At 29.4% G+C, this 15,930-nt stretch overlaps 2 protein-coding genes across 3 annotated transcripts; one reads left to right on the forward strand and one right to left on the reverse strand.

The window, feature by feature from the left end:
* Nucleotides 1–6,816: 6,816 nt before the first annotated feature.
* LOC137832579 (transcription factor bHLH162) lies at nt 6,817–8,337 on the forward strand. The gene is made up of 3 exons (XM_068640805.2): nt 6,817–7,046; nt 7,632–7,970; nt 8,143–8,337. The coding sequence occupies exons 1-3, from the start codon at nt 6,930–6,932 to the stop codon at nt 8,221–8,223; spliced, it is 537 nt and encodes a 178-aa protein (XP_068496906.1). The 5' UTR covers nt 6,817–6,929; the 3' UTR covers nt 8,224–8,337.
* Nucleotides 8,338–11,312: 2,975 nt separating this feature from the next.
* On the reverse strand, nt 11,313–14,904 carry LOC137832582 (serine/threonine/tyrosine-protein kinase HT1). Of its 2 annotated transcripts, none has more exons than XM_068640808.2 (4): nt 14,529–14,904; nt 13,316–14,236; nt 12,669–13,124; nt 11,313–11,846 (listed from the first exon to the last, which is right to left on the reverse strand). In XM_068640808.2, the coding sequence occupies exons 2-4, from the start codon at nt 13,967–13,969 to the stop codon at nt 11,577–11,579; spliced, it is 1,380 nt and encodes a 459-aa protein (XP_068496909.1). In that variant the 5' UTR covers nt 13,970–14,236; nt 14,529–14,904; the 3' UTR covers nt 11,313–11,576. The 2 variants fall into 2 exon arrangements, with proteins under 2 accessions (XP_068496909.1, XP_090159364.1); XM_090303238.1 differs by having other exon boundaries at nt 14,382–14,683.
* Between the last annotated feature and the right edge of the window lie 1,026 nt (nt 14,905–15,930).

Here is a 15,930-nt window from a genome sequence, read left to right on the forward strand (position 1 = left end):
AATTCGGAAATATTTTTTCAAATGCGTATTCGGATTACATAATTCAAAAACTACTCTATGGGAATGACAAAATAAGGTTAAAAATGTATTTTCACGTTGTATATGGAGTGTTAGGGTTTAGGGTATTCAGAACCGTGGCTATCATGATATGTATTAAATAATAAAAACCAGTTCAAAGAGTCACACTTTTAAAATTTTGAATTTATTGAGATGAAAGTTGCACTAATGCGTATTTTTCCTTATAAATCATTATAAAAAAGAAAAGCTCACGAAGTTCAAAATTGTAAATGTAATTTTGTACAAAATTGAAAAATTTCTTCCAACAAATTCTTCTTAAATAGAATGCATGTTGAAGTTAAAGAATAAAACTAATATGAGAAGGAAGTTAAAATGGTTAGTGGAAAAAAATATTAATTCACTCATTATTATATAAAAAAAAAATTGTTAAATTATTATTGATATTCAACAATTTATTTAGAATAAAATAATATGTGAATTTAATTTGCTATTTCCACAAAGGTAAAACTATATATGTTTCTTAAAATAGTTTAAGGATCGAATACACTGAGAAATTTGACGTTATAAGATATTTTTGTGGACACTTTTTTTCTTTTTTATGAAAGTTGTTATTGATATTTTTTCTCTCCTCAAAGATTTTTATTTGCATGTCTTTAATTGAAATTATGCTCCAAATCAATCATCTTCATTATTTTAAAGAATATTTTTCGAGCTTCAATCTTTTTAGCTGTTGCTTTGATCCTAGCAATTGAGATCGTGCTTTAAACTCTTTTTAGATGTTGGCGATACTAAATTTGGTATAATTCTTCTACTTTACTAATAGAAATAAAGCCTCATCTTCTCTTTGAATCTTATATATTAACACATAAAACGATTCATTCATCGTATTTTTTTTCTTTTTAAAGAAATATATGTCGAACTTTAACATTGTTTTGTAAAACACTCGACATTACTTTACAGAGAGAAAAGAAAACAACTCAGAAAGGGTGTTTCAAGAAAATAAATACAAAATTAAATTAATTTGATGCCTAATAAATGGAAGATTTCTATCAAGATATTGAAACGTATGATATTTAAATATACAAATATTTTATTTATTTTCTAAATATTTTGTTTGAATATGATAATTTAATATTTTATATTTTAGTTTTATTGTTTGAATAAAGTATTTGGTTATTTTATTTTATCTATTTATTTTAACTTCCTTATCATTCGAATAAATAAAAATAAAACTTCAATTTTATTTTTATTTTTTTTATTCAAACAATATATCTTCTATATTTTTTGTTCTGATTTATTTTCCTCTTATGTTCTTGTCTATATTTCATTTCTTATCCAATATACATGCATTTAAGCCTTATTTAACAATTTTATTTTTAATTTCCTCAAAATGATCTAAAGATCTTTTTTAAAGTAATAGGACCAATGCCGTGATTATATATGAAAAAGGATCAATCAGTGATTTAAAAAGAATAATAACCTTAGTGATTTAAATATTTATTAAATTTTACACTCTGAAATACACTTTACGTTTAAGGAAGTCAAAATTTATTAAAGCAAAGTCTATTTGAAGAAACTAAACTATTTGAAACCCTAAAAACAAATTGCATGAATGATTCTTTACTTTCCTTGGAGTCAAAGTATGACATATAACGACGACGTCATGTAGATCACGTCACTTTAATTATACACATCAAAATTATATGACTGATAAAAGTAAAAGTTAAATGCTAATTCACATCTCCAAAGTTAAAACAATAAAAAAATAAAATTATTATTCACTCTCTCGTAATTTATAAGATCATTTTAGCCTAATTTCTAATTAAAAAATTATTATTAGTAATTCTTAATTTGTTTAACATATTAACTAGCAAAACTCAAACTAAAATTATAAATAGAGATAGAGGGAGAAATTTGAAGTTAATTTATTGACTCTTTTATTTCCACATTATCATGGAACTCTTCATTCAAATCAAATATGCCAATTTTATATAAAATATTTCTGGAATCTGAAAATATATTGAATGTTTTTGTAGATATTCAAATTTGTAGATTGAATGTAAAATTCGTCCATTTCAATTCTATAATTCTATTTAAATCTGTCAATTAACGATATTTTGTTATTTTAAGTCATGTTTTTTAATTAGAAGTTATTTTAACATTGAATATGTCGTGAAAATATGATTTACCTTAAAGCTTTTTATGGGAAAACAATATTTGATAGCTGTTGTTTTGCTGTCAAATTAATATGATTCTAGCGTAGACTTGTTTAACACTAGAGAGATGATAGTATAATTGTGGACAAATGTCCCCCAAGTCGTCTCCCAACGAATCCAATAGTAAAATCAGTTGATCAGGATTTAAAATCTATCTGCAAGCAATAAAAGTTAGCAATAACAATAAAGATGAAAAGGGGGTTTGAGATAGTTGTGCAAAAAATATAAAAGAGATTAAAATAACAAATAAAAAGCGGTTGATCCCAAGTTCTTCCACCATTGAATTTTTCACAGTTTCTCTAAAGATTAATCTTTTCTCAATCCTCCAACAGAGCTAAACCAGATTGAACATGCGCCGATCTAATTCAACTGAAACTCACCAGTAAAGCACGCGTCTACTAGTTTGATCAATATCCACTTTGTTCCATGCGTATACTCCATGGGAATGCTTACCTCCTCTATCTTGAATCATGCGCCCAAGAAATTAATTAGAACGATGCGAACTAACTAAGAAACCAAAGTTTAAGATAAGGAAGACTCTCAATCGTGCGTTCAAGTACAACCTTTCACAAAAACCAGTTTTCCAGGAGATTAGACAATAAAAACAACTGTTATAGAGAATTAAAAATCGAAACTTTTATTGAACAAAACCTCATAATTCAATGGGGAATTACAAAAGAATCAACCAAAAAGGTTTAGCCTTCCATGCGGAGGCAAAATAAAAGAATTACTAAGAATAAAATAAACTAAGAAAACCCTATGAAGCTCTCCCTTTTCTCCTTGATGCTTGTGTCCTTTTATAGGCTTTTCTGCTCCAAGGATCTTGGGAAAATATTGCAGTTTAGATTTTGTAAACAGTTTGACTTTCCATAATTCTTTTTATTTTGCAGAAGATTTGCTTCCAATTCTGTTTCTGGAATCTTGTAGCTTTTATTTTCTCTTCTTCTCCTCAGAATTTGTTTTCTGTTTTGATTCAAAGAAGCAACCTGGACTTTTGCATATTTGGCCCATTCACAAAGGTAGATGCTTCCTCTAGATAATTTACTCTAAAAAGACAAAATTAACAATAATAATAGTTAAGGCCCAAATAAACCCAATTATAAGAATATTAATTAAAACAATGGATTTATTTATTATTATAGTCCAATAATCTATGATTAAGGCTAGTGTGTGTGAATAAATATATGCTCATCAGAAGTTATTTTAACATTGAATATGTCGTGAAAATATGATTTACCTTAAAGCTTTTTATGGGAAAACAATATTTGATATGATTTTTCAAATCAATATTTTTGCGGTAAAAATTCTAACATTAAAAATTAATAAGAGAAATGATTTTTTTCTAAATATGTTAATAGAGAATTCAAAGATTAAGATTCTTGGGGAATAAACCATAGAGATAGGAAGCGAGGTTTTCAATTAAGAATTGAGAAGTTAGTGTGAAAAGAAGCATCAAACAAAAAGCCTTTCATTTTAATATTTTAAAAATTAAATTCGAATTAATTACAACGAATTAACTAAATTTACAAGTTTTTAAATTAGTTTCTATTATTGTTAAATAATTTTTAAATTGGTATTTAATTAGCGAACATGATTTTTCTATCAATTTTAGAATCTAAATAGTTGATAAATAAAATTTGATAGTTAATTAGATATCAATTTAGAAACTAATTAACAATGATAGAAACTAATTTAGAAACCAATTTTTTTTTTAGTTTCTAAAATGGTCTCTAATTTAATTACTATTACAACTAATTATTTTGGTCTCTAAAAATTGGTTTTTATTCGATGATTTTCTTGCAGTGAATATAGATTATTGGTGGAATAGACTTAATATATTTTCATTATGATTCTTAAAACAACATTCGTTCAAAAATATGAGCAAATTAAAGAAGGTAAATAAAATTTTATTTTAGAAATATTAAATTTTTTATAAAATAAAATTTAATTAGTTAAACTTTTTTATATATAAATGTGAGGTTATGGATCGATATAGTTGACAAAGTAGCCGTTTTTGAAGGTTTTTTAGTCTCGTTGGCTTACGTCTGAGATTGAAGGACTGTGATGTCATGAGTCCATGGTTGACAAGGTAGTTGTGAAAGCTTTTTAACCTTTTGGACTTACGTCCGAGGCTAAGGGGCTTTGAGGTCATGGATCGATCCCGTTAATAGAGCGAAATGACTCAGTAGCCAATTTGCATAATTAATGGAAAAGTCACATTTTAATGAGGGAAGAACGTTAACAAAGGGAGGGACTAAGCTAGATATGCAGGATAAAAAATAATAAAGGAATACGGAATGAAAAGAAGACTAGATACAAGAAAAACTTAGTATAAGAGAGAGGAGGACGAGAAGAAAAAACGGACTATTGAGCTATAAACCACTATTTTTTAGTTAAACTTGATGTTCTAGATTAGAAGAGATACCTCTTAACTAAAACAATAAACTTTAATTTTAAATAATAAAATATTTATCGTTCATCAAATTTGTATAACTTTTAATCTTAAACAATTTTCGAGAACCTTTCAAATAATGTTTTTGTTAATAGTTTTTTTAATATTTTAAAATTCCAATTAAATACAACCTTTTGCCCTCCTCTCATTCGTTGAATACGCACTAAACTATTGACTAAAATATAGTAAGTAATACGTCCAAATTTTTGGGTTTTTCTAGATATCATAACAGAGCTTTTTTGTAATTTGAAGACAGCTTTTTGACCGTTCTTAATTGGTATGAAATAATGCAGCTAGTTGTCGAAATTGTTTAAAGTTAATAACAAAATTTATAGCTATATGATGTTATTGAAAGAAAATCATTAATAAAATGCATTAATGAAGAAAATATTTGATTTAATTAAAATAAGGAATTTATGTAAGCTCCTATTGGTAGTCATCTCATGATATTTGAATTATTTGGCTTGGGCGTAGTAAGTGTTCTCTTGAAGAGGGTTCCAGCCACTGCATCTACATCTCAGCACCACCACCATAACTTTTTGTTTTCCTCTCCCAAGTAACAAGCAATGCTTCTTTCTTCCAACCACAGAATCTTATAAAATCAGAAGGTGGCCCATTTAAAGTCTCCAGTTATTCACCCCGTCTTCTCCGTCATCTACTTCCGACCATCTATCTATATCCATAGTTTTATGTTGCATGTAAGAGGAAGGTGGTTTAAAACTAAATACTATGTTGTAAAATATTCCTGCGATGATTAGTGAAACTAAATAGGAACTGTGTTTCATTTTTACATGTTTATTTCTGGAAGAAAGAGTTCTTAATACAAATATGGTAGTCATTAAAAAACTTTTAACTCTTTCAATTTTTTCTGTTATCCTGTTGTAAAGTATTATAAAAAAAAAGATTTAATGTTTCTTGGGGATTTAATCTGTTTTAATACTTGTGGGTGTTTGAGGGTCTACTAGGTTATATACTGTTGAAAATCTTGAGATATAATGTTGCATGCATTTGTGAATTAGTTTTTTAAGATTAGGATTGTCTCAATTTTAAACATTTTTTAATTAGACAGAAAAATGTTCAAATAATATACAGATATATATTTCAAAATGTAATATATAAATAGATATAAATTTTATATATAAGCTTTATGATATTGAATATAAACACACCATGAAATTTAGAGAAACATGATACCTCCATTTTATTATAAAAACAAATTACTTAGAAAATAAATATACTAAATAGTAATCTAACTAACTCGTTAACATATTGTATTACGACTCAAAGGGTATATTGTACACATAATTTTCATAAACTTAAAGTAAATTTTGGGTCTGGTGGTCTCGTACGATAAATATCAGATGTTATTTCTGATGAGAAAAAATACACGCAGAAATAATACACGTAATTACGAATCAACGGTAAAAAATAAGCAACACAGGATTTAACGTGGTTTGGTCGTCAACTGTTATCTACATCCACAAGCAATTATTAAGTTTTATTTCTATTCTGTTGCACATCAACTACAAGTACAATGATCTCTTTAAATAGAAATTAAAAAAAACACACAATGACTAAGTTCACTCACTAAACTTTGTGTCTATTCAACCCAACCCAACCCAATTGTTTTTTACTTCATACCCAAAAATTTCATAACTTCGTTTGTGATTGTTTTTTATGTTTGCCTTTGTTCTTAGTTTTACTCTTTCATTGGTATATAAGTCGTGACTTATCACCTTTTATATATAGTGATCAATTATACTTTTTTAATTTTCTTTTATTGTTGATTTTGCTCTTTTTCCTTTTTTTCCCTTACATATTCTTTATTCTTTTGATAAACGCTGGACTTCTCTCTTTTTGGAAATAAATTTAAAAATTATTATAGTCTAATGGAGCGAGTTTAATTTGATAGAAGCAAAATGTGTTCACATGTGATGAATTTCTTTATGTAGGGACCAACGTGTTCCATGATCCAATCGTTTTTTTTTAACAAAAAAAATTGTTCCATTATGAAGGAAAAGAAACAGTGAAATTTAAGACATTGGCAAAGCTAGCTGGGTCCACCACAAAGAGAACTCATCTCCATTCCGAACTTTGATCAGTAGCATCTAATAATATATTATCTAGCTTTTCTAAAAGTCATTAACGATTCCAAAACATCTGACACCATTATATGAGAAGCGTTATCTTTTTTCATGGGAATGAGTATTCTCAGTTCTTGAAGTTGTTGAATTACTACTGATATGGAGAACAACCCTAGTTCATCAGTTGATAGAAAATTCACTGAGAGGAATAGAAGAAATCAAATGAAAGCTCTCTTCCGCAAGCTCAACTCACTTGTGCCTCATCAAAGAACAAAGGTTTTCCCCTTTTTCACTCTATCTTTGGGTTACATATATTTTATACAACCAAAGCTGTTGTGCAGTAAACGGTGATAGTTCCACAAGTCCTAATCTTCCTGCATTAAAACACTATTATTAATCATATCGATCACTTGATTTAATTTGCATGGTGCTCCTAGATATTAATTTGATTTTTGAAAATATTTTAATGATCTTGATAATTGATAAGTGAGATTTAGAGATATCGGAATAAGCATATTTTTAAAAGAGGAGTTGATCCATTATTTTAAAATCTTCTCCATGTCTTAACTGAATGTCTTGTTCTGGATAACTTATAAAGTTCTTTCAACTTGTTTTTTCTTTTTAGATTGGTGTCTTGATTCTTTAGTTTGCATGTATTTTCTTCAACTTGTTTTTCCTTCAGGAGTTTGTTTTGCTATTTGTGGAGATGTCGTTTTTGTTTCGTCGAGAATTGAATGTTAGTTGTTTAACATGTATATGGGTTGAAACACCGTTGAAATAATCCATATTTTGTTTTTCCTCATAAAAGAAATCATTTTTTTTCCATTTGGATAGATGTTTCTCTTTTGTTTGAATTTGTAGGCGGTTTCACTCCCGGATCAGCTGGGAGAAGCAACAAACTACATAAAGAAATTACAGATGAATATGGAGAAAATGAAGAAGAAGAAGAGCATGCTACTAGGAATAATAGAAGGGCCAAATGTGAGAATGAATGAAGGAGGAGAGAGCTTAGGGTTAAAATCTCCACGGATTGAGATCCAACAAATGGGATCAGCCTTAGAGGTTGTTCTAATAACTGGGTTGGATTCTCAGTTCATGTTCGGTGAAACCATTCGTGTTCTTCATGAAGAAGGAGTACATGTTGTTAACGCCAGTTATAATGTTATCGAAGATGAAGTTTTCCATTCAATACACTGTCAGGTGACCTCAAAATTCATCTTTTCCTTTCAATCTATGCAACTTGGGAGATTGTTATGAACTGGTTATAGTCTCAAAACCTAAATCATATCTCATATAAAAAATAATATAATGATAAAAACATGCGGAATCATATAATAATTTCTTCGTATGAATGTCTGAATGCATTGTTCAGGAGGAGAAATCTGCCAACAGAGCTGCCAGAATATCTGAGAGGCTAAAGAACTTCATCTATGATTCTGCCTACATACCGTGATTTTTAAACGAAAGGTTTTACTAAATTCAGTTTTTCTTCTATTTCATTTTACATTAGTTTATTTTTTATCCTTCTGTTTGTTTTTATTTATTTATATTTTTTGTGTATTATTTTCCTGTCTGTCTTTTTGCTTCATCTGTTCAACCCAAAGATGGAAGGTAGCTTTAGCTTTTGCGAAGTTTTTAAGATGCCAAATTGGTATGCCAGCTAATTTGAGTTAAAATTAAAAAAAAAAAAAATTCTGAAAGAAAGTCTTGGTGATGACCATTGATTGAAATTTCACACTTAAAAGTTATTAAAAATGTCATTTATTTAAAGAATGTATTTATATTTATATAAATATAAAAGATTTTTTATATCAAATATTCATAAAAAAATTATAATAAATAAATGATCATTTATGTAAATAAATAAAACTCATTTATTATAAATTTAAATATGAGATTTTATAGAGAATACATTTGCATTTTACCAGCTAGCCAGTAAGCAAATTCATGACTTTTGTCTCCTTGTTTCACGGAAAGTTGTCTTATTTTAGTGTGCTGTCAGAGATACTTTGTGAACCAGAGATACAGAGATAGTGACGTGATTACTGTACAAATTTTTTAACGAAGGAAAAACAAATTTTTTTACCAGTTTTTATAATTTTATTTTAAGTTAAATTAATTTCTTTTCATATTATTAATTTACTTACATATTTAATAAAGTTGCTATATTTTGCTTGAATAAAATCTCTCTCCATATGTGGTATATGTATATATGGATAATGATATGCTGATAATTTCAAATTTTTATATAATTATACAGCTTTTAATATTATTATTTTAATATTTTTTATATTAAAAATTATATATGACTCTAAAACTTCTCAAATTATCATTTTCCATGTATATAAGCATATTTGTAGTAACTTTGCACACTGTAAAAGGAAATGAAATGTCTTCAAGACTAAAATCAATGCAAGTGTCGTGTATTCATTTCTTTTCCCAAAAATAAATCCATTAAAAAAATGTATCCTCATTCTAATTTTTAAACTAGATCTATTTATTTTATAGGTTGAGAATTTAACCTTGCGACTCAAAATCCCTCAACTCTTTTTTCCAATTTGAAAAAAAAAACGTTTAAATTTAACTTAATCGAATTTGAGAATGTTCATCTTCTTGTGTTTTTTTAATTTAATCACCCAAGAAGTTGATTAGACTTAAATTGAAAACTAAGAAACAAAAAATACTTAAAACAAAAAATTAGTTTGATCAAATTTGTTATCTTTTAAATTAAGTCTTCTTATCATATAAAAAAAATGAGAAGATGTTGAAAGCATAGAAAGAAAATTTGAAAATAGATAAAATTTGTAAAAGCAAATTATTAAATAATTAAAACTCTAATATATACCAAATATAATTTAAAATTTTAACCTTACTTTTTTTATAAAAAAACATCTCTACTAAAAAGTTACTTACTAGTTTGTGTGGTACAACAGAGAGAGATAGAAACTTTTCCTTTATTGAGCTCTGCATGTCCATAAGCATCTTATCTCAACATTCCTTTTTCTGCAAAGTGAGAAATTCCAGTGACCCCTCTCACATGCTTCTTCACTCATAACAAATCCCTGTTTTATACGATTTCTCTCTCTTCTCTATTCATACATATTTATACAATAGCTATTTGTTTATCAGCTAATTATATTTTCAATGATTAAATATATTTTTCTTTTTTTACTTTACTGTAATTTTTTTTTCTAGTTTAAACCTTAAATTTAGTTACTTGTAATAAAAATTATTGTAAATTTTTACGTTACACAAGTCACTATGTTAAAAATTTAAATACTAACAAAACCTTTTTTTTTACTAATATTTAAGATTCTACTGTTTGGACTAGGAAAAAAATCAATGACTTTAATTAATAGATTTTATTTTATTGTTTGAAATTATTATACTAAAGATTTTTTTATCATTACAAACTCCATCTGCAGAGATGAAATGTTTTCCAGACAATATTAATCAAAATTACTTTTAATTGTATAATTATAAAAAAAATAGATATAACATTAATTTGTGAACTTATATTATTCGTTTTTATTTTACAGAAACATTCTTCTAATTCTATCAAATATAAACTCTATCAAACATGAGTGATGTTAAAGTTCACGATGGTGATATTTTGATCCCTATAAAAAAATATTTACATGGTAACTAAAAATAATAATATTTTTATTATATTTTTTACCAATCAATATCATTACTTGACATTTTGTTTTTATTAGAAGCCATTTTTTACCTTTCTCTTTTGATTTTTTTTTCAAGAATACCTTAATTTCTTTATCCTCTACCTCTCACAATCTTTTAATCGGTAGGATTGAATTAAAAGAATGCAAAACTACTATTAATTTTATTCAGTAAAAAATGTTATTAATATCCTTCAAATCTTCAAATGCATTCAACATTTTATTATTTGAATCAATCTCTTATAATACGTATAAAAAAAAGCAAATTAAATTAAAAATTATATAATTTAAAATAAACTTTAACACAAACTTTTATAATTTAAAATAATTTTAGGGAAAAAAATAATTAGTTACTAGATTAACTAAATTAGAGATTATTTTTTTAATTTTTAAATTAATTTTATTATGGTTAAATACTTTCTAAATTGATATCTAATTAACTACTAAATTCTAATTAGTATCAATTTAAAAATTATTTAATAATAATAAAAACTAATTAAAAAACCTTTTTCTTAATTTTTTAATTTATCTTTAATTAATTAATATAGTAATTAATTATTTTTGGTCTTAATGATTTTCTTAATTGTAATTTTCTTAATTGTAATGAAATCTCTTCTGTCTTCTTGATAAACATTTTCAAACTTAACAATATTCTGAAGTTTTCTCTTAAAGAATGTCTAAATAATGAAATTTTATACTTTCTAATAAGCTAACAACTAATTTTTACAGAGCCAAAATCATGTTCCCTTTTCAAGGTTTTTCTTTCAAAGTGTTGGTCTTCTTTGTTTGGTTCTGGATTGGGGGTGGGGAAACATCAAAACTTCGAATCCCTCGTGTAACCCTTTTTGACCAATGGGAAACAACATCCACACAAGAATTATAAACATTCATAAGAAGTAAAGGGGTGATGATTTCTTGGTACACACGATGCAAGAGTTTCATAAGTTGTGAATGCACTCAGGTAAAAAGAAAAAAAAGAAGCTTTCACCTTTATGTGCAAGCCTAAAAATCAATTTACTATCACATGAATGTCATAACGTGACTACAACCAGAGAACATCAAAAACCAACCTTTCATTTTTAATTACAATGGACCTGGTGTACAATAAAAGCCAGGACACTTGAAAGATTCATGTGAACTTGGGTTTAGGCACCGGGCCACTATTTTGTTGCACAGGACCAAGCTTTTGAATCCAATGAAGAACCCCTTTTTTAGTATCCCAACAAGGGTTTGGCACCAGACTCAGGGTTCCATCACGGGCAAGTGCAGATTCAAATTGCTCTAATATCTTCACAATCTGCCAGAACTCAGGCCTCTTATCTGGTTGCAGGCTCCAACATTGCTCAACTAAAGCTCGCATAGCAGGTGGACAGTCTGATGGAATAACTGGCCTTGAATTCTGAATAAACACAAATATAAGTACTGAGAGAAGAAACAATATACAAAATCTGCTGGCTAACTACATTTTTCTCTAGACTCAAGTAAATCAAATATCAAAAAGAGTTAAACAGTTAGATGTTCATCTATCCTGTGAAATAAATCAGTTCTGTTCTTAGTAATATAGTAGCTAATACCACTCAAGGAGTAATTGACAAATACAATAATTTATTTAATACATGTGTAAATAATTGTTAAGAAATCATTTGGTTGAACTTATACTTCAACTTGATTTCCCTTTAGACCCATTGGAGACAAAAGTCAGGGATGAAATGGATTTGCACCAACTCCACTGTTGCTCTCTAAGAAAAGGAGGCATTGACCAGAGGCTGTCAGCTATCAAAACTCTAGGTTTTGTAATAAACCGCAGTAAACATTAGGATGGGAATAAGCTGGTTTTGAATTTCATTTAGGGGCATTATAGTTTGACTTCCTCAGATGTAAACAGCAAGAGGAATCATTAACAGAACACGTCTTGTCTAGCTGCAACTCAACTCAAGTGAATCACTAACTATATGAAGCCTGGTTTGCATTACTCTACCATGGTAGCAGTTCAAAAAGGTCCAAAACAAATTCAAACTCTGTTAAACAAGAAGAACCATAGAGAGGATAACAAAGTGAGATTTAGAGTGGAAGAAGGGGCTCAGGGCCTTCAGCAAGCATTTGAGAAATGCAAAGGGCAATCAAGATAATACAGAACATTTACAAAAAAAAAGCTGGCAATAGCTAAAGAGTGAGATGTTCAGTACAAATGTAGATGACTTCAATTACAAAGGACTCATACCTTGTTTACAACGGCAAAAGCAGCCTGTATTGGATTCATGTCCTCATATGGAATAGTTCCAGTCAACATCTCCCATAAGATAAGCCCAAAACTGTAGACATCAACCTTTTTCCCATAGGATTTCTGTTTGATCATCTCGGGTGCCATCCAACGGTAGGTGCCAGGGTCATCAGCCAATAAGTCACAAGAGGCTTCCTCGCATGCAATGCCAAAATCAGCAATTTTAAGGCGATAGTCTTCGTTGATGAGGATATTCTCTGGCTTAAGGTCTCGATGAATGACACCTTGAGAATGTATATATTCCATACCGCGAGCAATATCCAGGGCAAAAGTTAATAGTTTTTCTAGAGAAATAGTTTGGCGCTCCAACTTATGCAAATATGCCCTCAAGGAACCTTCCGAAAGATACTCTGTGATGATGCAATAAACAGGTGGCTTTCTGCATGCTGCTGAGAACTGTAGTCACATCAAAACACACGAGGAAACAGGTACAAATCAGCATCCTCATAAATTATCCCAACATCATACGATCAACACAATTAAACCAAAACATAATATTTGAACATGATTAAAGGTTCAAATTCAACACAACAGATATATTCATCTTACTCAAAAGGCATACAAAAGAAGAGACAAAATGGCATCACCTTTATAACATTTTGATGGTGAAGGCGAGATAAAAGGGTAACTTCTCTAACGAACTGTTTCTCTAATCGACAAGCCAAATCTCCACTTTCATCGTCTTCGGGTTTCATAATGATTTTAACAGCAACTGATTCATCCTTATATACACCATGGTAAAGTCGGCTATGTGCTCCATGAGCAAACTTTAGGCCAAAAAACAGTTGAGACATGTCAATATTCCACTCTTCAGCTGTTTCGATAGCAGTAATCTTGCTTCCACCATTATCCAAAAACTTAGTCCATGCTGCATCCTTGTTGTGCTTTGACTTCACCTGCCTATTTGGACTACGGGGGGAAGGCAACTTTGAACTTGATTCCTTAGTCTCCCCAGAATCTTTGTTCATAACCCTATTACCTCTCTGGGGATTCGGTGTGGAGAACCTCCTCTGATCATGTTTAGCTTCCCTGAAGGCCTCAGAAAGAAAAGTCTCTGGCAATGGTGACAAAGATCTCTGCTTGTTCGTTATGGGGTGCCTCTGAGCCTGTGGGGCGGGCCTTGATTTTTGCTCTGACTGAATGCTGATAGGAACATGACCTAATCTAGATGGATCCAAACGATGGCACACTGTGTGTGAAAACTTTGTTCTCCTAATCCAAGAATAACTATCTTCCCCCATCTTATTCTCAACTTTTCCTTTCTACAAAAACTTCAATATTGAGATCTTGTACTTACAAAACTGAAACTCCTCCACCCCTAACTGAGACCCTTCAACAAGGAATGACCAAAAACCCAATCTTGACATTTGAAAAACAAAACCGGGATTGGTTCGATTAAAAACTGAAGATAGAGGCAAAACAAAATATTATTCAACAAAGAACATCACCATCCATAAACTCAGAAGCCAAGCACCCCCATCTGTTCAAAACCCAACTTCCGTAAAAGCCTGAAAAAAAAATCCACACAAATATCTCTGTAAATTAATCCATCCAACAAAAAGGTAAAATGATCACAGAAACCATGAAATATACAAAAGTAAAAGAAAATAACTCATTTGTGTTGATAATGAAGAAACGGCCATGATTACGTACCTAATGGCCACAGAGGGTGGGAAAATCCGTAAACGAATCACATAGATACCAAACTAATAACAGATAAGGGTAAACCAGATTTACAAAGAAAAGAAAAAAAAGGCAAAGCAAAAGAAGCATGTGGAATTGTAATAAAACATGCATTACCTGAAAGGGTACAGGGCTTTCACCGAGGGGGGAAGAAGAAATAGGTGCTAAGGCAGAAATGGTGGTTCTGTTTGGCTTTTAACGTCTGCAAGGATAGAGAGAAATGGTGCACCTAATACCATCTTTTTCCTTAAGGAAAGAGAAAGACAGGTGGAGACTGCAGAGGATATCTTTCTTTCTTTCTTTCTTTTTTTAATTAATTTTTAATTTTAGAAAGTAGCAGCGTAATATTTAGTAGGGTCATACAAGGATCTTGTCATACGCTACGTAAGATACCGGCAGAAAATAGACCATAAATTTCATTCAAGGTTCTACTGTGTGTGTCTGTCGGTTTTACAATTTCAAAACCTCACTCATCTCATCATCACCACCAACATGACACTTTTCTATAAATTTTTTTATTTTTATTACCATCTTAAAAATGTTATTATTATACTATAATATGATGAAATTGTTTTTTGTAATAGTTATAAATATGAACAGTGATGCATGTGGATAGGGACATAGTGTGATGGGTTAGGTTATAGTGGGGGTGGTGGGATGTGGGACCATGTGAGAAAGTCAGAGAAGAGTGAGAGGGACATAATTTTGTTTGTTTTGGTTTGGTTTTGGAATGAATGAGAATGAATGATGGAGGAGAGAGAGAAAGGAAAAAAGGTTGAAATGTGGTGAGTGGAGGAATCTAAGTGTCACCGTTGAGGGAATTGGTACGGATGGGTGGTTACGTGTAAACCTTTGTTATTTATTTTTAGCAACACTTGGAACTCACTGTTGCTAAATTCACACTTCCAACCACTTTTTATTATACTTAACACATCAAAGGAGCAAAGGTTTTTTAAGGTACGGTTCGCACGGATGTCTATCATTTCACTTTGCTTCCAAACTCATCAATTCTGTTCCATTTCAATTTAGGAAATACAAATTCACAACCCATTTCAGTTTTTATTTTTTTTTATATCGAATTATAATATTCTTTTAAAATGGCAACAGATAAAAATACCTTATATTGTGATATAAACTGATTATTGTAAATCTAAAATATGAATTATTTGTTTACAAATATATTCGTTTAATTAAAGTTTATATATATTTAATACAGTGACTGAATCACTTTAAATTCATTTAGTTCAACAGGATATGATTCTAAGATAACAAAAATCAATGAAAATCATGTTTCATTGATTTTTTTTTTATTTCGTTTGTCGGGCCATAAAAAATAATAAAGAAGTCCATCCTTTGTTTGGCTGGTGCAAATTGCAAAATATTGAATGATATAATTGGGCCTGCGATACAAGAACCCATACAAACTTTAAGCCCAAATAAGCAGATCTATGGTTTGGGCTAAGTTGACAAATTTGATTTTCCTTCATTTTTTTATTATTGATTAAATATTAAATTTATC

This window comes from Phaseolus vulgaris, chromosome 6 (genome assembly GCF_051622355.1).
Source record: "Phaseolus vulgaris cultivar YP4 chromosome 6, ASM5162235v1, whole genome shotgun sequence".
Lineage (NCBI taxonomy): Eukaryota > Viridiplantae > Streptophyta > Magnoliopsida > Fabales > Fabaceae > Phaseolus > Phaseolus vulgaris.